Consider the following 27,432-nt stretch of genomic DNA (forward strand, 5'->3'; position numbering starts at 1 on the left):
TTAACTGTTCTCCAATTTAGTTCAACTTCATCATTGTTTCTTAAGCTCATTCTTCCTTGTTCTGCATCAAGTGGACACAAAAAATGCAACAGGTTCTTCACCTGTATTTTCTGTTTCTATTTGGTCATTTTCCTGGATACTGAACATGTCCAACTCTTACCACCTCAGAATTGGAGGGGGGGGGGGACACGAATGGCAGTCACAAATGACAGCCATTTGCCAGAGGAATAGGAGGCTGGTTCCTGCCACTCTCCAGAAGTTCCTTGCATAAAATGTTGAAAATCACAGGTTTGCCCTTGAAAATCATGAAGTTGGCATAGGATTCACAAGATCTGAAAATATCTTGGTTCTTATTTTCACATTTTTCTCCAGAGTTACATTAGAGAACATCTTTATTTTTCACATTTTTAATGCCACCCTTCCTTCAAGGAGCTCAGGGTGGTGTATATAGTTCCTTCTCTCCTTTTGTCCTCACAACAACCCTGTGATGTAGGTGAGGCTGAGAAATAGTGACTGGCCCAAGGTCACCCAGGAAGCTTCGTGGCTGAGTAGGGATTTGAACCTGGATCTTCTAGGTCTAAGTCCAGCTCCTGTACCCCTACACCATACTGTTTCTCAGTTTATCATTCTGCATTGGAACAGGGTACTGGAGATCCAGTCACCAGAGACACTGAACTAAGGCCTTTGTCAAGGTCTGATCAAGGTACTTGTGGATACGGATGTCACACTTTGGTAGAACCAGCTATAATGGTCTGCTCCCAAAAGATTGTTTGCAGAGCCGTGACAAAATTCATTACTTTGCAATTTCACTGCCCCATTTCAGGTGGTGAAAGGATGGGGTCACTTCAGCAATTTGGAAGAACAAAGGGGGGAACCTTACCAGCAGTACAGGCATGGCCTCTTAAGTGAAACATTAAAATAACCCTACTACTCTTGGGTGGAAATGTTATGCCTGCCTTGGAAGAGGTGATGCTCAGCCCATGTGAGCAGACTTGGAACCTGGGGATGTAGCTAGAAAAGCAGGTCACAATGGTTGGCAGGAGCACCTTGTTTTTCCAGGCTGCATTCTCCCCTCAGCCTGCAGCCCTTGTTGGAGAAGAGGGATCTCACCCAGCTTTTTCATGTCAAGCATTCACTGCATTCTACATGGGGATGCCCGTGAAAATTATTCTGAAGCTACAGTAAAATTCTCATGCAAAATGCTGTTGTTTGCCTCCTGGTAAACATGGGGAGGGCAGGCTACATTCAGCCAGTTCTGCAGCAACTGAACTGGCTGCTTGTGAATGTCTGGACTCAATTCATGGCCCTCCTTGGCACATAGCCGGGAGGCTGCCTTTCCTCGTGGACCCTCACGCCAGCTCCGATTCTCCAATCAAGCCCTGCTCTGTCCACCCTTGTTATGCAAGGTCAAGGCATTCACTGCTAGGGACATTTACTGCAGTTGCCCAAAGGCTTTGGAATTATCTCCCTGTGGGGGTGAGGATGAGTGCTGTCCTTGTGCCTTTTTAGAAGGGCTACAAAACTTATTTATGCTGGATGATCTGGGCAGGAAGATTTGATGGACTGATTTAATTTATTTGATAGCTGGTGGATTCATTGTTCACCATATATTTTATGTTTAATTGTGACTTTAAATGGTTTTATTGTTATTGCATGTAGCTCAGGAAAAGCTGCCTATAAATATTTTAAATAGAGAGCTCAATAAATAATAAAATAATACCAAGATCTGGATGCAATGAGTGGATCCTCTTTTGCCAGCTGCTGCTGAGAGGAAAAGGTCCTGCCTGCCCAGCAAAATGTGGCATCACACCCTCGGAGGTATGTATGTATGTATGTATGTACAAGGTAAGCACATCACACCACCCAGAAGCTTATATTAGCCCCATGCCCACTGAAGAGGAGGAAGCACTTCCCAGCCTCCACCTCAGTTGGGCATAACTGGGTTCCCCCTATTCCTTGCTTGATACGGTATTACACAGTGAATTTCATGCTATCAGAATGGCCTGCCCCCCAGTCCAACGTTTGCTGCCAGTAAGCGGTTAGCCATCACATTTCAAGGTGACAAGTGACAGCAGGGGCAGGGAAGTCAGCAGGGAGTCATTCCCTTCCAGTGTTTGCAGCTTGACCAAGACGCTGCAGTTGGAGAGTTCATTTCAGAGCTGATATTATGACGCCAATTCGTTAAGGCTTCATGGATCGCAAACCTCCCCTCACTGCCCAGCCTGCAGCCGGGGGGAAATGTCTTGGCTCTCAATGCCTCCTGCATGGAACGTGGTCTTGCTAGGTAGCTCCATCTTAATATTTCATGTCAAGCAGCCGTGGGATGGCTCCCTTGTGGACAAACCGCGCTGCTGGCTCACCACTCTCCGTGACTCTTTTGCGAGATGAGCTGCTACTGCCGCCTTTATAGCAGCAGAGGAAAGCAAGTGCAGCACACCACTGAAATGCCCACTTGCTTCAAACAGTGCAGGTACATGCTGTTAAAGACCAGATCATCACCAAACACTGGGAGTGATGACTCGTGAATTTCATCTCGTATCTTTGGAATTACAGTGGGATAGCACTAGTCGTATGCATTTTCCAGGTCGCACTGCGGCCAGACTGTGAACCGAACATATCAGGACTGTGGTATGAGGCTTAAACCCCCCTCCCTCTCATGATCTCAATCTGGCTGCTATGAACTGCCGAAAAACAAAGCCTATCAGGGTTCATAACACTTGCAGTGTCGTGTGTAGCTGGGTCCCGACTCATGGAATGAAGGAAGGTGAAACGGCAACAATATGAACAGAACAAGGACATGTTTCAAGGCAGCTGGCAGAAAAACACAACACTGCTTCATTGACAGGGCACATTAAGGAAGGGTGTTGTTTTCTTCTGAGCGGATCATTATTACGAGTCTTCAAATAATGGACTGAACAGATCTACAGGAAATGATGCAGTCCGAAATATCAATATATGTCTCCTTGCTCTTCCTAACGATATTGATGAAGAAAGAAGCAAGTGACACAATTGCCTTGCCTCCTACTTTTACTCACAGCAGGTACCTGAAGTTCCATCACAGGACTCAGTGTAAGAACAGAGTGTCTCAGAAATAACCTCTCTGTATTCCGAATTCTTCCTTACCACCCCTCCTGTTTAAATTGAACAGCAGTACACCAGGGCTGAGCCTCGAAGCCTATATTCCAGCATATGTGACATAATAATGAGTGCTTTTGAACATTTGCAGAGTGCCTTCACACTAACTGCTAAGTACAGCCAATCCAAGCACATATGGGATGAATAGGACTAACAAGCCAGGAGTGTGGTGGTTTCCTTGTAGGCTTGAGCCCTGGCCTCTTTTACAACACATACACCTGGAGCGATGTCTTAGGCAGCTTATGGGATGCACTGAAGAGTATCTGTGCCCACTCGCACTGACTCTCAAATTAAGCACCCTGGACTGAGATCAATACTAAATGAACAGAGCACCTACTGCTTTCGCTGCCCTTAGATCCAGAGTGAATCTGGCAATGGGCCAGCTCCCCCCACAAAGGAAACTTACTGGTCTCCTGGTGCTGTTCAGAGTTGTAGCAGATAATCCAGTCATAAAAACTAATACAAAAACCAGCAATAGCCCAAGTATAGCATGTCTCTTCTTAGGCAGGGTACATGACCACTGTTCCCTTTAACAAAAACAGCTCTAGCTGTACAGCTCTAACAAAAACCCTGCACAGCTCTCTTTCATGCTCCAGACCACAGTGATGTTGACAACATCGGTGAGCACTCCTGGGTGGCACCCGCGCAGCTCCTGTGCACTTGGGAGTGAAGATTAGTGGGAACACTGCACACAATCACCAGTGCAAAGGAGCTACCTCCGCCTGATATGGGCATACAGAGTTGCATTATATGGAGTCAAGTTCTTGGCCCATCTAGGTCAGTTCTGTCCACACGAACTGGCAGTGGCTCTCCAGGCAGGGCTCCTTCCCAGCTCTCCCACGATTTGTCAGGGATTTGAATGTGGAACATTCAGCGTGCCAAGCAAGTGCTCTAAGCCTGAGCTCATCCTCTACTCTCCCGAGGCCCCAAGCACACCAGAGGGGAGGGTGAGTGCCTGGGATCTAAACCAGAATCAAGGGCCAGAAAGTGCTTATAGGGTCCTACCAAAGTCCACAGCAAAAGAGTGAGAGGACAGCCTAGTGTCAGGAGTCACCAGGAGCATGACCAAATTCAGTTCCCCACCATTTCAATGACACCCACTTTACCTCCTCCCTCATAAATAAATGATTGCCATTCACTGACTGGTCCAGCCTATATGGGCAGCCTATACTAGCAAAAGAATCACAATGCATTGCACAAGAGTCCATGCAATATATAGACCCTCCCTCTATATACATCATAGCCTTCACAATGATTAGCATTTCACTAGGAGGAAGTGCAATTCCTTGTCAAAAACAACACCCTGAGAATGCTTTCACAACTAATTTCATACAATCAATACGGCTTATTGATGCAGCTTTTTGTTTTCTTAAGTTCAGTTTGAAAGAAAGAGAGAAGCAAGAAAAGGTTGAGAGGCACAATTATCTCCCTCCCGAGAGCACCAGATGGTGTCAGTCATGCTGGGAGACAAGACCTGCCAAACTTCTACAAGCAACTATCCTGGAAGTGGATGTGATCATCAATCTTCATTTTGCACAGGAATTTAATTTTAGGTCCCTTGTGGCACCCAATTATGATTTAATAAGCTGCAATTTAATTAAAATGCTACCCACTTAGAACAAATCTGAAAGGTAAGTAACATGCACACTCACAAAACTTAATGTAATGTTTAAAATTAATGACTTCTCCTGTGGAGGGATTTAGTGTATGCAGAACTAGACCAAAAGTTTCTAACAGAGCTCTGGTCCAGAGTTGCCCCACAGGTGACTGCAGTCTTCCCTGTCACACCATGATTCCTGACTTAGAAAAGGGAGAGATGTTTCATAAGAGAAAGTGGGATAGCTTTGCCACCTGTCACTCATCCTCTGCCTATATGATGCCTGGCATATTTACTGACTCTTGGTACTCTGTTTCTTCTTACATTCTGTTTTGAGCACAGCACCTCTTGTAAAAAACCAGTGTATCCCTCTTACTGCCAGGAGCAGGAGAAAAAGTGCAGCCTGCAGCTCAGGATGGACTCACCTGTACTTGGGCCTCCTTCCTCATCAGATAGCGCATTTTGCCCAAGATGCACTGCTGCAGCTGATCCCATGACATAGCTCTGTCTTCCCGCATCAGCAGTGGAGGGCCAAACCTGAAATACAACATATCCTGCATATTAAGAGAAATGTTTTTTTCCCCCTGCTATAAGGGGCAAATCTTGCAGGGCTTCGGCAGCCTTTGCTCACCTGGCTATAAGAACGACCCTTATGCCAGTGGAGGTACTGAATCGTACTACTTCATGAGCTAAAGCATGAAATGTAGTACAAGCATGGTGCAAAGGTGCCCCAATTGCCAGAAAAATACAAAAATTGGGCTTCTGTATATTCCTTCACCCAAAAGTAAAGGACTTGAGGGGTTTCCTAGGGCGATTAAGCTACTGTAGAACTGCAACTGTCTGGCACTCAGTTGTCCGGTGTTCTCGACAGTCCAGCATTAAAGATGTTCAGGAGTTAATTCATGACTTCACTGGCCCCTGTGCAGGTGCAATCGCACCTGGCTTGGTGATGGCATCACCAGGACCGGCTATGGAAGGTGCTCAGGCACTTGAGCAGTTTTGCAGTAAATGTAAGTAGCAATCCCATCGCAACAGTGGTCCATCAAGGGCAGGGTGGCACACCCTGATAGTCTGGCGTATCTGCTAATCTGGTAGCACCTAGATCCCAAAGGTTCCAGACAGATGATGTTTTATTGTGCTTAGCAGAAAACTGAAATGTAGAACATGCCCCGTTTAATAGACAAACCTGAAACAGGAACATTACATTGGTAAAATTATAATTTCCTTAGTATATCCACAAAGCTCTCAACTTTAGTTATATGAAGGTGCATTTTCAAAACTCTTTCTAATATCCTAAACCAATAGAAACATCACTGATATTTTCCTCCCCCAGTGTTTTATGAGTCAAACAAGATATGATCCTAAACATGCAAGTGAATCTTCCATTTGTTTCATTTAAGGGGGGGGGGCAAAACAGGCTTTAGCACTTTGGCCCCACTGTGGTTGAGTTTGAAACCTCCCATGTGCTATGTTTAATAGAAATAGAGCTAGAGTAGAAAGCCAATGGAAACTTTTTTCCCCATTAAAAACCGCAGTGGGGGGGGGGGTAGTACAAGCAGGACTGGAACCATGGCAGAGGTGAAGTACAAAAATCCCTCTACTGCCCCCTCCCCACAGTGATTTTTTGCAATTTTGTGAGTCTGCAATGCTATTTACTAAAATCCAACCAAAACTGGAAGCGTCACTTAGATGTTTAGGGCCATATCTAGTTTGACCCAAAGTTGTCCCTTGTTTCCCCTTTCAGAAATAAGTCCTTCACTGGGTTCAACAAGTCTTATAGCCTAATCCTATCTGGAGTTCAAGGTGATGAATCCTGCAATCTGTCAGTGTAAGTCTCAGACCAATGGAAGGAAAACTGCTCTGCTGTTTGGTGGGCTGCAATGACCAGGGCAAATGGTTAGACACCATGCATGGATAACAATGCCCCCCTGAACCACCTCCATACCCCATCATCACCAGTTAGCCACAGTGGGGGTGGATTGGGGGGTACAGGATAGAGCGTGTCCTGAGCTGGGCTGAAAGTAGGATGATCTCAGCAGCAGTTGCACACACTGAGCTCATAACCCCCCTTTCCAGCCCAGACCTGCCCCAGAAGTCTCCTCAGACTTACACCAGCTAAAGAACTCATGCAGGTCTGAGGAGACCTACTGGAAGCCTGACAGCCTTCAGAGAGATAAGTGAAAAGATGTTTACATATCTCTCCTGAGCAATCTAGTTATCCAACCCAGCCTGTGCTTTGTCAGCAGCACAGCATACTTTGGGGTAGCAGGGGATAGGATTAAGTCCTTATACCCAGGTAAGTATGTACCGGATTGCAGCCTGAATCCCTCATCTTCATTTGCACAGATTTGTGCTAAATAGTTGCTAGGGACTACTGTAGTGCTTCAAAACCTCACACTGATCTTTGTGCAGCTGCTGTTCTCCATTGTGGAGTGTAGTCTTATGGGAAGATGTAAAAGCTTAAAGTTATGATTCTGGATATTAGCTCACTAAGAAGCAGTAGGAGAAACAAGCCACGTTTATTATTACATAACAGCTGCCTCCTCGTTCTATAGATTCTATACTCTGCTAATGGTCTCACCCTTCAAAAAGGTATCTTTCACTTGAAGCTATCTTTCTGCCTTACCTTTCACTTGAAAGGTATCTTTCTGCCTTACCGCAGAATGTTTCTGTACTACAAACAACCTAGAGTTATGTAAAACAAATGTTCCAAGATCTGCCAGTTCTCCCTCTCAATTAAAGCGCACACACTTATTGCTTCCCATAAAATATTGTTTCATTCCAATGTTTAGTGATATCACACTGGAACTGAATGGCCAGGAGAAGAGTCTGCAACTTTCAGACGAGTTCATTTTGAATGCACGTGCATGCAGCCTGCTCAGCAGTTGCCCTGAGGTTGTCTGGCTGCACTGCCCATTAGCTGATACCCTCTGAGTGGTGATGCAGTTTGTGTTTTGTGTATCTGTGTTTTCTGGTCATGAGGTGTAGTGGTTGCCGCTGGCTACACTGTCACTTATCCATGTTAAGGAGATGTCAAGGAGGTTGATGCAAAACTAGCAGGCGACAATGTAGACAAAGGAACAAGGGAAAGTGCCTCTTTTTGGATGAACACTAGTCACAGACCGTCAGCCATATCACAGGTTGCTGGGTACAAGGAAAGGCTCCACAGAGGCCTCCAACTCCCAGGGGTGAATCAGGAGTCAAACCCACTACAATTTCTACAACTGATCTCTCAGTTTCACAGATTAGTAAACTAATAGCACACTCCTATAAGTATCTACTCAGAAGTAAGTCCCACTGTGTCCAATGGAGTTGCTCTCAGGAAAATGCGTGTAGGACTGTAGCCCATGAGAAGTTAAGGGTACTATGATAAAGTTATGCACTACATGCCTTTTTGATTACTTTTGAGACTTTCCTCTCCTAATTCCCTTTGTGTGGGGCTCCTTCACCATGCTCAACCAGTTTTCCAAGATGCTAGAAAATCCTGTTTAGCCACTTCAAAAGCAATCCATCCAATCCATCAAATGTGTTTGATACATCCATTTACCTGATATCCAGGGTGTACCTGGTGATATCTGCAGGGTCTCTGTCCCTGAGCACATTTTGACCTCTGAAAAACGTATTTCCATTTGTTATCTGGAAATCTCATATTTCCAATTAATATTTGCTCAGAAACTTCCCCCTGATTAATTACCCTAAACCCGGGTGAGCAAATCCTGCAGTCAATAGCTTAGCTAGCATAAGATGGACTAGCGAGAGAAAAGGAGTTTAACAAAAAGTGGGTTAAGGGCATGTGTGCTTGGGGACTATGCAAATTGACTACAGGGAATGTTAAACCTTATTTCCACTTCAAAGCTAAGAGTAATTATTTAAGGGAAAGCCTAGGCTGGCTAATAGTCTGTGTGAAAGATTTGGGATCCATAAGACTTGCACTTTGGGAGCTGGCTTTTCTTCAAGAAGGGTTCTCCTAGTAGGAAAACTGTCTTCTTCCTAATATTGCAACTAAAGGTAAATGTATCCAGGTCCCATAATCCAATTTCAGGACTAAAAAAGGGGGCTGCTTTGTTTTTATGCTTGCTTGATTTTCTGCACTATAACTCTTTTGTTTCTTTGTATTTGTTCTCAAGGTAAACATAATTTCCCTAGGGTTTGGAGAGGCAGGACCTATACCTTTTGATGGGAACAGCTGGATTTCATGCTTTTTAAATGAGATTTTGGCTCAGGGCTGGCAGTGGGGCGGGTGGTGGCAGCAGAACTCTAAGCCAGGCTGACAGACTGAAACACCAAGTTTCTTTGGTCTGCTTTGCGCACCTCACAAAAGTGGTCTCCTTGCAAGAGCTACAAAGAGAATGAATCAAAATTTTAGGAAGGGGAGTCAGGAAGCCTTTTATCCTTCAAAAATAAAACCACTTCCTCCATTGGGCAGCCCTTTGCTGCATAAAACAAGGCAGAACCAGAGGGACCAAAACAAAGCATTGCATGCTCTATCATCTTCATCTCTCAAACATGTCTTGTACTCTGACTCCAGTCAGTATGAGGACACAGCTACTGAGATGGATGAATCCACTTTTCTCTCCATACCCTATCACTCCCTGTGCTGTCTGGCTGAAGAAATGGGGCTTAAAGTGAGTGACAAGTTCAGGTTTAGGAAAGGACTCATTTTCTAGGAGCAGCTTGTATCGTTCTTGCCCCTGTAATAGCACCAGAGGCAGGGGCAGACAGAGAGAGAAGCTGGGCCTGCCTGCATAAAATGGAACTACTGCTAGATAAATTGTCATCCATAAAGCTCAGCATGTTACAAGCTGTTTCCCAGCAAATGATAGTTTATTAGACACTGCAAGCATGCAGAGTGTTACTTAATGACATTTGGGATGTGCAATGTGAATTCATTACCCGTCTACGGTGCTTTTGCATCCAATCACCCTCCTGCAAGTTTCTCATGGTCATCAGCTCAGTGTGGCTTCCCCATCTCCAGCATGGGAACAAATGGGCTTTGGCAGGAGAGACACACACGCTGGGCAGAACATTGCTGCAGGCCAAATGGTCCAAAGCAGAGCAGTGGGGGTGGCTCGGGATGCTCTGTGCTGCTGTTCCAGACCAGCTGCACAGCCTGATCTGGCAGGAGAATCGGAACTGCTCTTCCAAGCTCTTTGTCACCAAGTGAAGACGATTAACTTGCCATTGCGCTCGTCTCATCAAACCTAACACTAACATTATGGAGTCCAGATGTTGTGCCAAATGACACAAGGAAAACTTCTCTTAGCAAACCCAGCTGCTGGCTCTCTGATTTTTTCCAGCTTCTCAGAATTGCCGATTAGCAGAGAAGTCAAGACTGGGATGTAGACGATGAGGCAAGTAAAAAAAATTGCAAGCTTGAAGTGCCTTCCCTCTACTAAGAGATGGTGGACTTCATGCAGACTAAACTGCCCAGTCCTAACCATGCAGCCACAATGCAGCCATGAGATAAGGGAACAAATGTTCCCCTTCCTTGAGGAGGCCCCTGCGACTGTCCCAACATTGTGGGATGCAGCACAGTCCCACTGGCATGGCTGCATAGGCACTGGAAAATTAGTTAGGTCAGTGCCACACTCTTAGCCTAAGCGAAATTTGGTTGATTGGCTTTTATTCTACTGAGCAATCAGCAGTGCAGGCCTCTAAAATCCATGAAGCCTGGACTCAAAAAGAAGTATGGGTCACCAATTCCTGCAAAGCTGGGAGCCCCATTTTAAGTTATAGGTTTTTGGTTTGGGGGTTGACCCAAAGCTTGCATGCTGACAAATCCTGACTAGCAAAGTCTATAAGAAAGCACTGGAGTTAGGACCTGAAGACAAAGAATATCCTTCTGCTTTATCGTGCCACCCCTCCCACCACATGCACACAGCTCACGTGCCTATTTTGGAAAAGACACAGTTCTAGAAAAACAGGTCCTGTCTAGCAGATCTCACCTCACAGCCTGCTGCCCTGACCCAGCTACATTGCAAACAAGAAGCAAGATTCTGCCACCCCCACCATGGTGCAGGAACTCTGACGAAACGGCCCCATTATGAGCCAAACGCTGGCCTTCTGGCTCGGAAGAGTTGGGAGAAGATGGGAGGCTGTGGGGACAACCTGAATAAAGGAGAGAAAAAGAAAAGAAAAAACACAAGTGAGTAGATACCCAAGGAGAGACTTCAGTAGAGGGCATCTGCTTCAGGGAAGGTCTTAAATACATCAATTGGGGCACTTTTACAAATGTCTTGTCCCAAAGCATCTTGGAAAATAAACGTCTCCCAGAAAGCAGTGGGGATATGTGGATTTGACCTAGTGCCAACTACAAATGTCATCCATATGGGAGCCACTTCCCCTCCATGGAGCTATTCCATGTGGTGGAGGTATATATATGAATACCAACATTATGACAGCAGAGTTCATCATGTGGACTTTTCAGCTGACTGACATTGGTCTGGGATGGAAGGTGCAGGAAGGGTGCAAAAGAACCATGCAATTGGCCCTGACCATATTATTACAGTATTTGAACACCCAGGGCCAGTGCCAGGCTATTTTGCATCCTAGGGAAGGCTAACTGAAATATATGTGTTTTTTTTCATAAGTCTATCTGTATAAAACTGTGCCCCTCAAAGGTCAGTACTGCACCCCTCTGAGGTCTGCATCCTAGGTGGTTGCCTAGTTGGTCTAATGATAGTACTGGCCCTGCAGACACCTACGATATTCATTTGAGATAGTGTCATTCATGTGGCTGGCATGTGTGTGCACACACAACATTCATGTATGTGTGCATGAGAGAGAGAGAGAGAGAGAGAGAAAGGAAAGGGCCACTGAGGCTAAAACTGGAGCCCCCCAGGTGCTTAAAGTTTTCCACAAGTAATTCAGAATTTGACTAACTCTACTGAAAGCCCAGTTTAAGTGAAAGAATAACAATTTGGGTACTTGTTAGCTGAAACACTTTGTGCTCACAACTAAAAACTGATGGCTTTATCTGTACCCTTCGAGATTCAGAAGGCAAGTCAATCTTACAAAATAATTAATTAAAAAAACAGCAAATTAACCAATTTACAAAACATTAAACAAAATAACAAATCCCCTCCCCACAGAAAAAAATTCAAGAACCACCACTCAAGATTCAGTTGTGCATTCTGCCAATCTGACAGGAGCTTTGGATTCAACTCTGCAGGTGTGAATCTGAAAATTGTAACGGACATTTTAAGAGAAAGTATTTTCAGTCCCCAAATTAGAATGCACTATAAATGCAATGCTCACAATGTGAGGAAGGATGCAAGTCGGGATCAAAATAACCGCCTGCTCCAAATCTATCTTGACTTGGATACTGTCAAGACTATGCCCTCCCTCACTTCTTGGATATTATAATCAGTACTTTTCTGTTTTCCTCATATCCATCCTTACATCAGTTTGCTAAGGGACTAGCTCATTAGTCTAACTGTGCAGATGGGAGGGGAAGATTGAGAAATAATGGCGTCGCTCAATAAGTCTGTGGCTGATGCTGGGATTGCACACATATCTCTTAGGCTCAAATCCAATGCTATGAGACCACACTGACTCTAAAGTTGAGCAACATGTTTTTGAATGTGCTGAGAGCAGATAGGACTGATATTCAAGGATGCTCTGCACTTAGGCTGTAATTCAGCTTCCATGCCAGATAACTCCTTTAAGCCACAGAGGATAGAAACACTCTTCAGTCTTAGCAAATCTGGGAAATGAGATTTAGGTACAGCTACGTGATGTCACAAATCTCTGCAAGTGCAGAAAACTATAAGTGAAGTGCAGGATGCAAAACGTTTCCAGTCCTAACTGCTGCAAAAATATGCCTGAAAATATATGGGCAAATGCCTGGTGAAATCTCAGGATCCACAGGGATTATCTGTGTTCTGAAAGCCCTTTGTGGCAATCTCTGTCAAGAACAAAATAAATTATGCAACATGGTAAATGCTGCACAATTCAAACCAAGAGACAATATGTAAATATGCTTGATTTGCATAATTTATGCAAGTGGCAAAACCCAGCTTTTTCTTTACACATTGTTTTGATAAGAAAAGAAAATAATGCAGAGCGGGAAGTCCTGGATTTAAGTAAAATACTGAATGAAGGAGGGAAGTGTCTCAACAATAAAAGCAGCTTAAAAGCAGAAGTTGATTACAGGGTTTGTGGATTCTCACCCTCTAGAACTTTTCACAGAAAAGCTAGAAACAATCAGTAATAGAGTCATGAGATACAGGATATCCTGTCTTAGGACAAAGGTTTAACTAAGTGATCCAAACTGATCCCTTCCAACTCTGTGATTCACAAGGAAGAATCATCATTAGCTAGATGAATAATGGACTACATTTGGGTGTTAATTATCACTAGCCATGAGCTCTCAGGCATAGCCAGTGTAATCTTGCACCCCAATTTGCAGCCTGATCTCGCTATCTCCCCAGATTTGGGCTGCACAATTCATCAAAGCTACCTGGTAACTGGGCTGTCCAAAAGGCAAGACTGCCATGAACTCCATCTCCCAGATCTACACACTGTCTCCTCTGATGTTTTTCAATTAAGGGCTCTTGTTTAGCCTGGAGAGGCAATAAATCACTGCCAAGGCACTTCATCTCCAGTCTCACTCCTCATCTTGCATATACAAGCTAATCCCTCCTAAAATACAGCAAAGACTCAGCTCATTCCATTCTCCCCTCAACAAATGGGAAAATGAATCCAACGTCTCCCCCCAGCTGTCCTTTTGAAGTTTCAGCAATGCAGAATCGAGCCCCAGCAGAAACCTCTGAATTTGAAGAGTGGGGATGCCCCTGAAGGTCCCTCACAGTCAGGTTCTACAATCAGCAGAACAAAATGACAATGCTTTTTTCCTAAACTACAGCACTTCAGTCTGCAGGTACAGTGTGCATGTTTGAATGTTCCCTCCACCCACCCACCAACTTTTCTGCAATGTTTCTAATTGCATACCAGAGCTGACTGCTGATCCATAGCATGCTAATTTACAGGGATTTTTTAAATGCACGTAGGGAAATTTCAAACATCCCCCAAACAGGCAAACATCCCCCATCCAGGAAAACTTCCACTATGTCACTCAGTTGATTGTGTACACTGGATCTTAATCCAATCCCTCTGCACAGAGCCCCTTTATTTCCATTCTTACAGCATTAAAAGCCATTTGTGCCCAATGTTGCATAAATGCAGCAGAGACCAAATGTGAACACATGATTCACCCCAAAATGGGTTAATCTGGTATGCCACTGGTAAGAGAACCACAGCAAGGAGAGTGCACCATACCAGAGGTCCTTATAAGCCATATTTAGACACACACACCCCTGAACTAGTGTCAGGCATCCAGACATCAACTAGTGCTGGAACTGAACCAAATCACCCTCAGTCCTTTTTCAACTCTGAACAGACAGCATCCACTAGAACAGGGGTGCCCAAACCCCGGCCCTGGGGCCACATGCAGCCCTTGAGGCCTCTCAATGCGGCCATCAGGGAGCCCCCAGTCTCCAATGAGCCTTGGAGATTTGTTGGAGCCCACACTGGCCGATGCAACTGCTCTCAATGTGAGAGCGACTGTTTGACCTCTCGCGTGAACTGTGGGATGACTTGCTGTTTCACGTCTATGATGCAGTAGTAGTAGCAAAGGAAAGGCCAGCCTTGCTTTGTGCAAGGCCTTTTATAGGCCTTGAGCTACTGCAAGACCTTCATTCATTCATATAAGTTCATCTTTAATATATTCATTTATGTAAAAATCTACGTAAATTTATTCAAATTTTAAATGTAAATTAATTCTTTCTTTTCCCTGTCCCCCCCCCCCCACAGTGTCAGAGAGATGATGTGGCCCTCCTGCCAAAAACTTTGGACACCCCTGCACTAGAATAATCTTCATGATGAGAAAGGACATTGAGTGAGAAGGAAACAGGTGGGGGGGGGAGAAGAGAAGGTAGGGGAGAAGTTATGTTCTCAGAGTGGGCAAAAGGGATCACCACAGGAATGTGTTGCCTTTGGGGATGGCAGGACACACCAGGCCCATCACTTTTTCATTCATTCATTCATTCATTCATTCATTCATAACTTATTACATTTATATCCTGCCTTTCCTCCAGAGATCTCATGGGAGTGTAAATGGTTCCTTTCCCCCATCCATTCTATCCACAGGAGCACTGTAAGTAGGTTAGCCTGAGAGATAATAACCAGCCCAAGGTGACCCAGTGAGCTTCATGGCTGAACATGGCTGGGATTTGGACTTGGCCCCACTCCTGGCAACTATACTGCATGAACTCACATTACAACACTGACTTAAAATCTTAGCGTGGTGGTTCAACTGGAGTTAGTACCTGGATCAACTGCACTAATCCTACTTCTGTTATCTTTAGCTGGATGAGATGTGCTCGCCAGGACTACTTTTACCCCTAGCAGCTGTTCTTAAAAAAAAGCCCAAACTACCAAAAGTCCCATTAGCCATATGAAAGCTACAGAGAATAATCAGTCTCCTGGACTTTCCCCTTCCAAGATTAAATCCTGTCTTGTTGCAGGATCACAACAGGGTTGTGTTAAGGAGAGTTAAGGAACAGGGTTAAGGAATGGAAACACCTAGCAGAGTTAAGGAACGGACACACCAAGCCATGGTGCAGGAGGCTAAACACACAGCACTGAAAGCCTTTTGTCCTCTACTTCTCACTCTTCCCTTGGAGACAAGGACCTGCTGGACTGTTTCTAACCTGTGTAGATTTCTTTTCTTTGAAATCTGCACTTTGAAAGCCCAAACATCCAGCTCTTTTTTGTCTTATGAGGCACAGTAGTTTCCCTTTGCCTGTCTTTGCTTGCTACAAGCTTCTGCCCTAACTACATCCTCCTGCCAATCCAGGATTCACAACATCCCCTGACTTGAGCTCCTGGAATCTCTAGTGGCATTTACAGGCTGAAAAGTCAATTTATCTTGATTCAAGCCTGACCCTTTGAAGCAGGGATGGCTTGGCTGCCTGCCAGATCCAAAGAGGTTAAAAATAACCTCTTGTATTAGTTGCAAAACAGAAAGAGATCCCCTTTGGGCAACATGTTCATTGTAAAATGACCAGGAAGAAATCCAGCTGGAACAAGGAGTACTATGAAAGGCTAAAACTATTCAATTGTAAAAATCCCTGCAGGGGTTTAGAACAGCCTGCCTATGTAAACCGCCTTGGATTAAAGTCTGAGCAGAAATCTGAGGACCAAGAAAGGCGGTATATAAATACCTGTATAAATAAATATAAATAAATAAAAATGCCATTCATCGAAAGTAGTTGGTCTCTAGAGCAAGCACACCAAGTTTTTTAAGTGACTCCAAAAATGCAGCCCCAAAGGCTGTTCCACAGGAAAGGAGGTGGCAGCCTCAGCTCACCCATGCCACTTCAGGTCAATGTTCTTACCTGTACTTCCAGCCCTAGAGCTTACTGCCAGATATTATCTGCCTGAGCTTGCACAGGAGCTGTGGTTCTATAAGGGTTTTTAGGTACCTGCCTCAGGGATCTTAATGCATCACACAGACCTATTACCACCTCTCTTCTTTGATCTACCTGCTCATATCTGGAATGAGAGTGATGGCAACCAGTCAGACCATGTCCTCTTCTATTTCACCTTAATTATGGGGGGGGGGCTACTTTAATTTTTCCTTTGACTTTTGAGCAGCTCGCTACAGGTGCATCTACATATAACCCTCAACCAGTATAAATGCCATAGCTTTTACCAAAGAACTTGAGAACTGTACTCCTGTTCCTGGTGGAAATCCCTTGCCCCCTCACCTAACTACAACTTCCTATACTTTAACAGGGAGGGGCTAGAAAATTCTACTTAAAATAGGCATGTGCCCACTCTATAGCCACCCTTCAGTGTTCCTAATTCTCCTGCAGTATTGGGCAATATTGTTAATTCTTGATGCATCTGGCCAAATTAACCCATAATTATTGTTGCTAGAAAATTAGAAAAATCTGAAGGGGCAGGGAAAACTATACTACTATGGAAGCCTGTTTCCGATAAAATATGATCAGAGCCTTGTAGATTTTTCTTCATCCTCTCCCAAAATATCCAGAATCTGCTTGCAGAGCAACATGCATGCGTTATTTATTGTAAATTATCAGTCTGTTATATTTTATTTCCCTTTTGCCGCATACAAGAAACCATAAAGATTACAACAGAAATGACAAGCATGGCAGGAGGGTGGGAAGAGCTGCAACAGCTATCTATGAATAAAAGACAGACAGATAGTTCACAGTGAGCAATAGTGTCCCTCATGTCAGAAGAGAGAACATGAGTTGATTATATGCCTGGAAAGCACACAGAAAGCACTCCCCTGAAGAACTCCATGTTTGAAAGAACCTCCACATCAAGGTCTCCTTGCATGATTCCAGCCTCCCTTGCTTCCAGCCTTCTCCCTGACGTGTAAGACTTCCACAAACCAGAAGGTTTTGATGTGGAAGGTGCTTTCAAACAGTATGCACTCTGAGGTGATCCTGGTCTACTGGAACAATCCTACACAATCTTTTGGGTCATTTGAATCAGCTTCTATTGGTTAGGATAGATACCACAACAGGAGTTAAAGGCGATCTCACCCCAAATGAACAGCTGTACCTATAGCAACTAAGGAAGGAACTGGAAGCACAGGCTTTGACCAGGCTAGAGGTAAGACCAGTAGAGGAGGAGGAAGACTTCTGGGTTCCTCCACTTGTTGAATTTAATAGCCATTGTTTATGAAGCCGGTTCAGCTGAAACTTCTTGGAGAATGGGCTGGCTAGGGGGCATGAGCATCAGGAGGAAATGGGGTTATCGGCTGAGGAGTAGTGGACTATTTATATGATTTTTTTCCAGAAGCTGCAGTTCAATTGTAATCACAGGCTTGGTCCTGCTTAGAGAAGCTTCCCCTTCTGTTAGGAAACCGTCAGGCACAATTCAGTGCTGCAGAATCCCCCAGGCCAAACCTGCAGGGCCAAACAGGCATCCAGGTAATGAGCAGGAACAAGAGAAATGGCTTTGCATGGCAGATAGTAAAGCAGCTCCAGGAAGAAAGACATTTCTAACTCTACAGGGAGAGGGGCACTTTCCAGTGGCCTCGTGATGCAATCACTGGCCTATAGATCTTAATAAGAGGCTGTTACAAGGCAAAGCCTCTGCGCCCTAAAGCCCACTCACCCCAAGCTATCTGCTGTGATTGCTGTTAATCTGTGCTGGCTGGATGAGTCAAGGACAGCATGAGGGATAGCCCCAGCTTTCAGTTAAAGTGAGATCGCATCAAGGCAGCAACACTTTCTCAGCTTCCTCCTACATTAGGTTACAGGTTTTTCTTCACACAAGCGTGTGAATTCTGCTGCGTGGTGCCATGATCATTACAATAGCAGCTCGTGTGCTATCTCCTAAAAAACACCACCAAACCTTCTGGCAAGTAAGTTCAGAGGGGACAACTTTGTATATGGGGAATCATGGCTTCTTGCAAATGCCATTAGACACAGATGCAGCTGTCACACATGTGTTTAAACCCAGCTATGCCACAACTGAGTTAAAAGCAGCATGAGAGGGGGTGGTTTAAGAAGCAAAAGAGGCAAGCGGGTAAGAGAAGCCGAATCCTCTGCCCTCCTTCAACATATCTCCCTGCAGCCACGTTCCATGTTCCCTCCCAATCGGACACAGATACTGGAAGTAAACCTAGTTCTAAGAAATGTGCCAGGGTGGGGGGAAGGCTACAGGGAGGTAAGATGAAGGAAAGAGCTCAGTTCCCCTCACTCACAGACTCCACTTATTTCTTCAGGAAGACCTCTACTCATTGCTTTCTACATGATTCTGACAATTCATGTTTAAACACACGGATCTGCCACTCTCACATCTAGTCTGGCTGTCAGGAAGTGCACAATGGGAAAAAAACGCCTTGTATCAATGAGGGAGAAAAGCAGCGTCTTTAACTTTCTACTTAATTTTCCTTCCTGATATGATATAAAAGGCTTTTATCCTCTCGGTGCCAGATACCTCCATCTTATTAACTAAGAGTGTACAATGCAGACAGGACCATGGGCTTGAATGTGACATAGAGCCATGCCTAGATTTACGCAAGCCTTTTTAGAGTTGTACTTTTGCCTGCTCTCTGCCTCAGCGGGCTAGATGCAAAGTCACAATCCAGGCACAGGATGTGGGGCTACATATGCACTGTGGTCTCATACCTGGGATTTAACATGTGGCATATCACTGCATCCAAAAGGATGGCCATCGCTGCTGTGGTCAAAAAGAGGCACCTTCATTACATGAGACTGGAAGCATTTTCCACCCACCACAGCAGAATATACCTGAGAGGCGGGAAGAACTGCCCCTGCTAAAGGAGAGTAGTGCCTGGAAAGCATAGACACTGTCACCCTCTGCGATGGTGTTTAAATCCTCATCATCTGAGAAGGAGCACTTGAATCCAGATTGGCCCAGTTCAGTGAGGATCACCTGCAACAGGACAGAACAGTTAGAGCCAACAAGATATTCAACAAAAGGAACTTTCGTGGCCTCTGCCTGCAGTTCACAGGGCACAATGGGGTTAAAGCCATACTAACTCATAGAGACAGGAATGGCAGTTGAAATTTGCCAGGGACAGGCAGGTCTAGTAAAATCATGAAATTCCAGATTAATATTTCACCCATATTTCTCAGCAAAAGTTATGGAATTTAAAGCAATCCATTTACATTTTTTTCGCATTTTCTATATCAGGTGTGCATTACTGACATAAGTCCACTGAGAAGCTTCTAAGAGATATGAGAAATGAGCATCCAAAACACACACTCACTACCTGGAAGTTACCAAGGTGTATACTTCCTGGCAATTCCAGTCACTTTCCAATAGTGTTGGTATCCTATACCCCAATCCTAGGCATGACTACTCAAAAGTAAGTCCCATTATGGTCAATGGAGCTTACTCCCAGGAAAGTGTGAACAGGATTGTAGCCTCAGTGCCATATATAGAAAATAGTCATGAGGAACATGCCCGAGTGCACTGCTATCATCATCAACATAGATCACTATTCCCAGCTCTTCACACACTCTTTAGAAGTGGAAATACTCCATACTTTAACAATGCAAATAAGTATGCAGGAAACAATGATTCATGTGCAAAAGACACCTTTTCGTGTTTCCTGCAGTACCACTGAGAGCCCTCTCTTATTTCTCTGATTTTTTTTTTTTTTAACGCACAAGTCAAAACTGCAGACAAAATCTCCAGTGGAACCTGGCTGGAACTGAACAGACTTCCAAAACTCCACCCCATCTCTGTTGTCAGCATTTCTGCTCTTCTAGACACAGCAGTGTTCTTTTTTTTCAGACTGCACTACAATGATACTCCAATGCACCATCAACCCATGGGGAGACTGCCAGAACTGCCCTTCACAAAAAGACATTGGGTCTTGTTTGGTGTAGACACCTCAGCTTCTGCCCTACATGGCAATTTCTCCACAATGTGGTTACACATCAGGTGGTGCATTTCACAAATCTTCTCCCTTAAATGTGCACACATATCCGTCCGGTTGATATTTTGGGGAAATACCTCTTTGGTGATATTTTTAGGTGCGGAGGTGCTACAGAGGTAAGTGCCCCCCATCCCCCCATATTCAGGTGGCCACAGAAGCCTGGAGTTCTTTTGGCAGTTCTGATCATATGTGTCATTTGGGGGAAAAATATCCCTTCCTCTTCCTAGTAACAATGACATCATCACACAGCCCATCAGATTTGGCTTCAAGATGATGTTACTGATTCTAAGAAGAAGGGCTATTTTCAAACAAAAATGGCCCTGAATCCACAGTCAGTCGGGTTGCAAACAGGCACAAGCTGATGCAAGAAAGGTAAGCTTGGGTGGATGTAGTGTTGTTTCAGAAAGATTTCACGTCCTCCAAAAGGCCTGTTTTCACATCATAAATTACTGCTGGATAACATTTTGTTCAGTCACAACTGCAACACTGATAGGAAGGAAACAGGTTTGACTTACCTGGTCAGGTGAAATCTTGCCTTCCTCCGCCACCATTTCTCTCAGCTTAGCCACAGTGCTGAAAAGAGGCACAGCCAGGCCTATACGTACAAATCGCTGGCTCTTGGATTGGAAGACGAGAGTGACGTTCAAAGGCCTAGGGGAGAACAAGAGGATAAGGGAACTAGAATTTAGTATGAATATTTCCCAATTTCTACAGAAGCCATTCTTTTTCCCACTTCTAAGCCTGACCAATTAAATGTATTTGCATTCCTTTATTTAACTGACTTACTCTGCTCAGATCAGTGTCTGTGTGCATGTGCGTGGATACTTATGTATGCAAAATTTGGATTCATTTTCTCCCAATTTTTAAAAAAATCATATATTGGAAATAAAGATCTGAGACTCAGTGGAGTCTATAAGAGCCAAGCAACGTGCTCCCAACATCATTTTCAACTGTGGGGGGCAGCTGTATCATGGTTCTTGTGCAAGAGGAGGGGATTCAACCCTTTCCTCCTGTGTTGTGGCCCAACCAAAATCTCTCTGCAGCAAATTATGCAAGAGGAAATTTACATAACATATCCCACATAACATGCAGTTTTGCCCTAAATAAGTGGACTTAAAGACATGTGGTCCATGAGATGTTCTGTTAAAGGTGCTCTAGAAGTCTCAGAAGGCTTTCAGAGCGTTGAAGAAAGTTGGGAGAGGCTCCACAGAAAAGGCAGTATCCCCTGGGAGGGCTGTGTATTGCAGGAGGGGTAGCATGTTGCGGACCTGGCCCCAGGCGGCACAGGGGCCAGGTCCACAACTGGAGCTGCTGCCATTCAGATTAGGCAATATTGCCATAGCTGGATCAACGGCCTTATTAGGAGGCAGTTTTCATCAGAGAGCTGCTCTAGCAAAGTGGCTAAGAAGATGAGTCACAAATCAGGATCACCCAGGTTCAAATCTTGTTTCTGAGTAGCCTTAGGCAAGCCATTCCCTCTCAGCCTCAGCTGCAACACAAAGATAATAATGCTTATCTTACTAGGTTGCTATAAGGACAACAGAATAAAACACATGACTAGAGGTGTTTATTTCCAGTGAGTAAGATAGGATTACGGTTTTACTGAACAGAGTGGGCTTACTTCTGAGTAAAATAACACTGTTTTCAAACACCTCTAAACATTGCACACTTTACACATCCAGAAAGTGTTACATAGATACTAGTATTAGTATTGTTACGTTCTCTATACAAATAACTAGACTCACTAGAAAGGTCTTTGCTGGATCTACTGAGTTATTGTACTGGAACTGAACTTAAATTCTAACCTTGAGGGGTCAGAATAGTGACGGAATATTTGGGGACAAGGGGTGAGCATTCTATACAATATTGAGCCTGTTCTATCACGTTCTGCCAGCCAACGAGGAAGCACACAGATGCCACCACAAATGCAAGAAATGAAGGAAGATCACAATGATAACACAGAGAGAGGTACAAGGAATTTTTTTTTTTTACACCATGCCAAGCAAATATGCTGTGATCTCTGGCACTTCTGTCTGCCAAGCTCAGCAGTGACTCAGGAACAACTTGTCCCTTGCTGATATGGGGAACAACTGGCCAATTTGTTGCAGCTGGGTGCACACTGAAGCACTTGTCCCATTGCTTCCATATGGCAGTGCTTAGTGAGCAACAGCAGCATCCAGTGAGTGATGCCCACTGCAGCAATCTGGATGTGCAAAGGAATAAGCTTTGTTGGCATTTACCAAGCGTTCTCCAAATTGGTATTTGGTTATGCAACCAGCAGCACAATCCCAGACATATTTACTCAGAAGTAAGTCCCACTGTGTTCATTTACTCCCAGGTAAATTTGTATAGGACACATTCCCAGTAAGTGTGTATAGCATTCCGGCCCAAAAGCCTTAACGCTAAAGAGCCTGTGCGCCCCACAACATGAAAAGAGGCTTCTTAAAATGGATTTTTACTCTTCGGGAGAAATCAAAACCAATCCACTGTTATTAGCATATTCCAGAATAAAGAAAAGAGACCTGTGTCTTAAGATCCCTCAGCCTCACTTGTGCACACAAGAGGTATTTAAATTTCATGTCAGTTTCACTATGGATTGTCTGTGAGTGCAGTCTGGGGAATGAAACTGACATATTGTGTGCATATCTAACTATTCAAAAGTGCAACTCAAGAAAGATCTGAAAACCCCTACCCATAAAAGGCACATAAAATATGTGATTTTTGTGGACAACAGCCTATACATTTGATGCAACAAGTGGTGTTAGGTGTATACTGTACACATGTACATGTACGTACACACACACACACACACACACACACACACGCGGTGAGAGTAAAGGTAATAAAGATGAAGATATTTAATAAAGATATTTTTAGGATTGTGGGACCATTGGGGACAACATATCTACTAATATGTAGAAAAATAAATACCATAAGCCACCTTGGGCACCTCCTGATGGGAAGGAGAAAGGCAGGGTATAAGTGTTTAAAATATTTATCCATATTTTAAATAATTACGATGAGTACTCCACTCAGGCCATCAGGGAAAAACAGAGGAAGGCCACTGGTAACCCAGGAGACTCTCTACTCAATGGCTCCAAAGCAGTAGTTCCCAAACTGGTAGGTCAGTGGGAGGGGGGAAGACAGCAATATGATCCCCAGGATTGTACCACTGCTGGGCATGGGAGTGGGGTTTTCTGCTTACTTACAGCCAGTGCTGCAGTCCTGGGGGTGGGGGTGGGGGGAGTCCAATGAAAGGCTCCCCATGCCTGCAAAACTGTAAAAAAGAAAAGAAAAAAATGGGCACTTCCAGTTTTCACGACAAAACTAGAACTGCCTGTTTTTTTGTTCCTTTTTTGTACACTTTTGCAGGCACAGGGTGCTTTCCGCAGGGCTTCCTGCACTCCTCCCCCGGACCTCCCAGGACTGCAGCATTGACTGAAAATAAGTAGAAAAACCCCCTCCCATTCCCATTCTGGGGATCACATTGTTGTCTTCCCCCCTCCCCTGCAACAACTTATAGTGCTCCCAACTCCCTTTAGGAAGCAGTGCTCCAAAGCCTTGGATTAAGGAGTGTAACTCAGTGGTGCAGCACCTGTTTTGGTAGTGCTCCTCTTAGCAGGGAGAAGGCAACTGTGTACAAAAAAAAATCTGCCACAGTGTCTTTTTCTAATAGCTCTGTGCTGGTGTTCTTCTGCATCTTTTTAGACCAGCCATTATCAACCACTGTGCTGTGGCATACTGGTGTGCCACGAATGGTCTGCAGGTGTGCTGTGGGAGTTTGGGCGAGGATCATTTATTAGAAGGGCCATTGGGCAATGTGAGCCCCATGGTGTGTCTTGTCAAAAAACTGATGGTGTGCCTTGACAATTTTGGTACTTTGTCAGTGTGCTGTGAAACAAAAAAGATTGAAAATCACTGATTTAGCCTGTGAGCCCTTTTGGGACCAGGGATCATTTATTTATTTGATTTTCTCTGTAAACCGCCTTGTGTAAACTGCCCCAGACTGCATTGTGAACTGTTTTATTGAAAAGTGTTATACAACTATTCATCAACCCTGGGATAAATCATTATCATCATTTGAGATGGTGTGACATAATACAGAAATTCATACAGAAAACAGCAAGAGGGCACAAAACACACTGTTAGCCTGCAATTTAGTTTCTATGCCTCAGATTAAGGTCCCATGTTGATATGATGTAAAAAAAATGTAGTGTGATCCTTACTTGGGAGTAAATTTCACTGAGTTCAGCAGAATATGAATCTTAAGGTAGTGCACACAGAATTGCAGTTTTAGCATTCAGATGATGATGATCCAGTCCATCTAATTAAGGTTGCAAACCTATAACATATACTTGGGAGTAAGCCCAACGGAACCCTATAGGATTTCCTTCTGAGTAAACATGCATAGGATGGTGTAGTATGAGCTCATTGTAAATCCAAAACTTTTACATACTCCTAGACAAGAGAAATTGATCCCAAGAGAGCCGGATGCTGCTCAATTTATTCCCTATTTCTTCTATGCTGCTTAAGCAATATCTAGGAATTCTAGAAAGCCATTCTCTTGAGCTGCCAGTTTCTCATTCCCCAGGTTTCTCACTCCCCTGCAGGGCACCCCCTATAAGCTCTGTCCTCAAGGGAGAACCAGCTTGAGAGGCTGGTTGAGAGGTTTTAGACCTTGGCTCCCTGATGTGCATAAACAGCTGCCAAAGCAGTAATTTCCAGCCGACAGGCTTTTTCTCTGACACTATTCCTCAGTCACCCTGTGGTGCTGAAGACAGCAAGACAGCTAGCCCCAGCCCCCCACTGTTCCTTCCACAAACTTGACTCCATCACAAGACTGACCCAGGGACTTCTGAACAGAAGGAAGATAAAGTTTAGGAGCCCCTCCGTTTGCTCTTGCACGAAGGGAAAGAAAACAGGAGGCACTGCTGAAGCAGGAATTTCCAGTGGTGATTCACAATGAACGTTGCTCTTTGAAAGGCACTGAAGAACTAAGAGCGTGAAGAGTCTGCATTCTAGGATGCTGCTAGGTGGAGGCCGCTTCCACCATCCCACCCACTGTTCCCAGGTGAGGCAGACCGCCTTACCCCTACTTATGAATCAGCTTGTCTCAAGAGTTCTGCCATCAATGGAAGTTCAGGTGGCAGTGACCTGGGAGATGACCTTTTCTGTTGGGGCACTCCACCCCTGGAAGTTCATGCCATTACAGATCAGGTTGGCTCCCTCTCTGCCTGTTTTTCAGTGGTGGTTAAAACTTAATTTCTTTAGCTTTGGGGGTGGGGGTTAGTAAGGTTTTGTTTATTTGGGTTTGTTTTCTCCGCCTCATTGACTTGCTGATGATTTGATAGTTGCCGTTATGTTGTTATGCTGCTGTTATTTTTTGATGTGTTTTAAATGTTTATTAATTATCATGTAGTTGTTTTTTTATGTGATTGCAGGCTTCCCAGTGGGAGGGAAAAGACGGGGCATTATTTTTAAAAAAAAAAATTAAATAAGATGAGGGGTGCCCACTCTCCTCCCTACACACTGAAACTATCTATCATGAAGCTTGACCCATTTATATGGAGAGAGGCTGCCCTGCCTGGTATGGGACGGCTCAAGCTTTGCAGTAGTGGCATGGAACAAGCCCAAGCTAAGCCTTCTAGCGCCACAGAGAAACAGGCCTTAGCTCCTACTGCAGTATAGGCACCAGGGATCCTGTGGGGTGCAGTGGGAATAGAACCCACAACATGAAGGTAATATCAGCTAATTGGTCCCAAGGTTTTGACTGAGCCCAACAATTTTAATCAGTTAACAGTACTCATTAATCAGGTCATTTAACCAATTCTGGGAGTTACACTCAAGTTGTTGTCTCCTTCTCCTGAGTGTGGAGTGCCACACTTCCCTGCGTTCCATCTTTAATGTGTTATACTACCACTTATGATCTTGCTTAACCCAAGTTTAAACAAAAGTGAGGTAAGGACTCCTAATTAAACAGGGGCTGGTTTTCTTACTTTCAGTTTGTTTCAGCCTCAGATTAACCATGTGATCCTGAAAACAAGTGCAGAGAGAGCCGTCTCTTGACACAGCTGTTTGCCATGAAAAGCCACAGCTCTTTGCCTGGTATCCACAGAGGGAGACACAATTAATTCCCTTCCACTCTGCTTGCAGACTTGTGCACACAGACATTTTCACAAGCCTGTGCTTTGCTCCAGGAACACACAGCCTACAAATGGGAATTCTGGGAAGCTTGCCAAAGGTATGGACAAGCCCTCTAGCTACAAGGGACATCAGTCACAGTATGCAAAACTAGAACTATCCTTGCTGGAAGGCAGTAACTGGCTGTGACTACAAGTCTTTAGCTGGAGGGTAAGTCATTACTTACTCATCTGCAGTCTCAGCAGCACTGTGTCTGCCCATACTAGCTGTGGCAGCAGACCTTGGGAGTACTGGCTCAGTGCACAGAGATGCTTGGCACTACCATTATATCTGCCAATTAGCCCCACTTCCCTCATTTTTCTTCTTGCTGTGTTTGTGTTTCTTCCCTGTGCTAACTTGCACAGAGTCCACATTCTGCCTGGTGGGCAAGGTGAGAAGCCTCCACGATGACTTCAAGCACAAGTAAAAGGAGCTTATCTCGAAGAATGGCCACTGAGATCCCAGCAGTTGTGTGTAAACTGCAGCAGATGCACAAAATGGCCTGTTCGCATTGATTTTGGGGAAAGACTGCAGCTACAACTCAGTGAAAAGAGAGGCTAGTTTCCTCCTCAAGCACAGGTACCCATCCACCCATTATCAGACACAGCACTGAAAATGAAAAGAAGCCAGATCCTGCATATTCAACCAAGTGGAATATGCAGGATCTGGCAAGAAGGGTAAGGGTAACCTGCTTCAGTTGGAGATATTGGCCACTACAGACCCAGAGTAAGAGTTAGCAATGCTAACATAACACACGGCTTACCTACCTGGTCTGGCGCAAGGGGATTGGCAGCGAGATGCACAGGAATGGGTCAAAAGTGTTGCTCTGCTTTAAGCAGTGAGGGCAGGTCAAGGAGGACCTAAAAAGGAAGTAAAAACCACAGTTCATGTCCCATGTCAAGGGATACCAATGCTATTCCATAAATTTTGACCCATTTCACGTTTGAGATGCTAAAGGTATGAAGAGCATCTTTGGCCACAAGAGCCACGTCAGGAGCCCACAAGCCCCTGATGAAAGGTGGTTCATCAGACCCTAGATGACCCTACTCCCAGCCTGGAGAAAGCC

The 27,432-nt window shown here is 44.6% G+C and overlaps 1 protein-coding gene across 2 annotated transcripts in view; it reads right to left on the reverse strand.

Moving 5' to 3' along the window:
• Positions 1 to 27,432, reverse strand: part of USP43 (ubiquitin specific peptidase 43) — a 113,480-nt gene that overhangs the window by 22,166 nt on the left and 63,882 nt on the right. For both annotated transcript variants that reach the window (XM_066617156.1, XM_066617157.1), the window contains exons 4-8: positions 27,134 to 27,226; positions 20,702 to 20,837; positions 19,030 to 19,174; positions 10,678 to 10,840; positions 5,158 to 5,269 (exon numbers count right to left, since the gene is read on the reverse strand). In XM_066617156.1, coding sequence (XP_066473253.1) covers positions 5,158 to 5,269; positions 10,678 to 10,840; positions 19,030 to 19,174; positions 20,702 to 20,837; positions 27,134 to 27,226 — 649 coding nt within the window. The remainder of the gene's footprint in view (positions 1 to 5,157; positions 5,270 to 10,677; positions 10,841 to 19,029; positions 19,175 to 20,701; positions 20,838 to 27,133; positions 27,227 to 27,432) is intronic.

This window comes from Tiliqua scincoides, chromosome 2, assembly GCF_035046505.1.
Source record: "Tiliqua scincoides isolate rTilSci1 chromosome 2, rTilSci1.hap2, whole genome shotgun sequence".
Lineage (NCBI taxonomy): Eukaryota > Metazoa > Chordata > Lepidosauria > Squamata > Scincidae > Tiliqua > Tiliqua scincoides.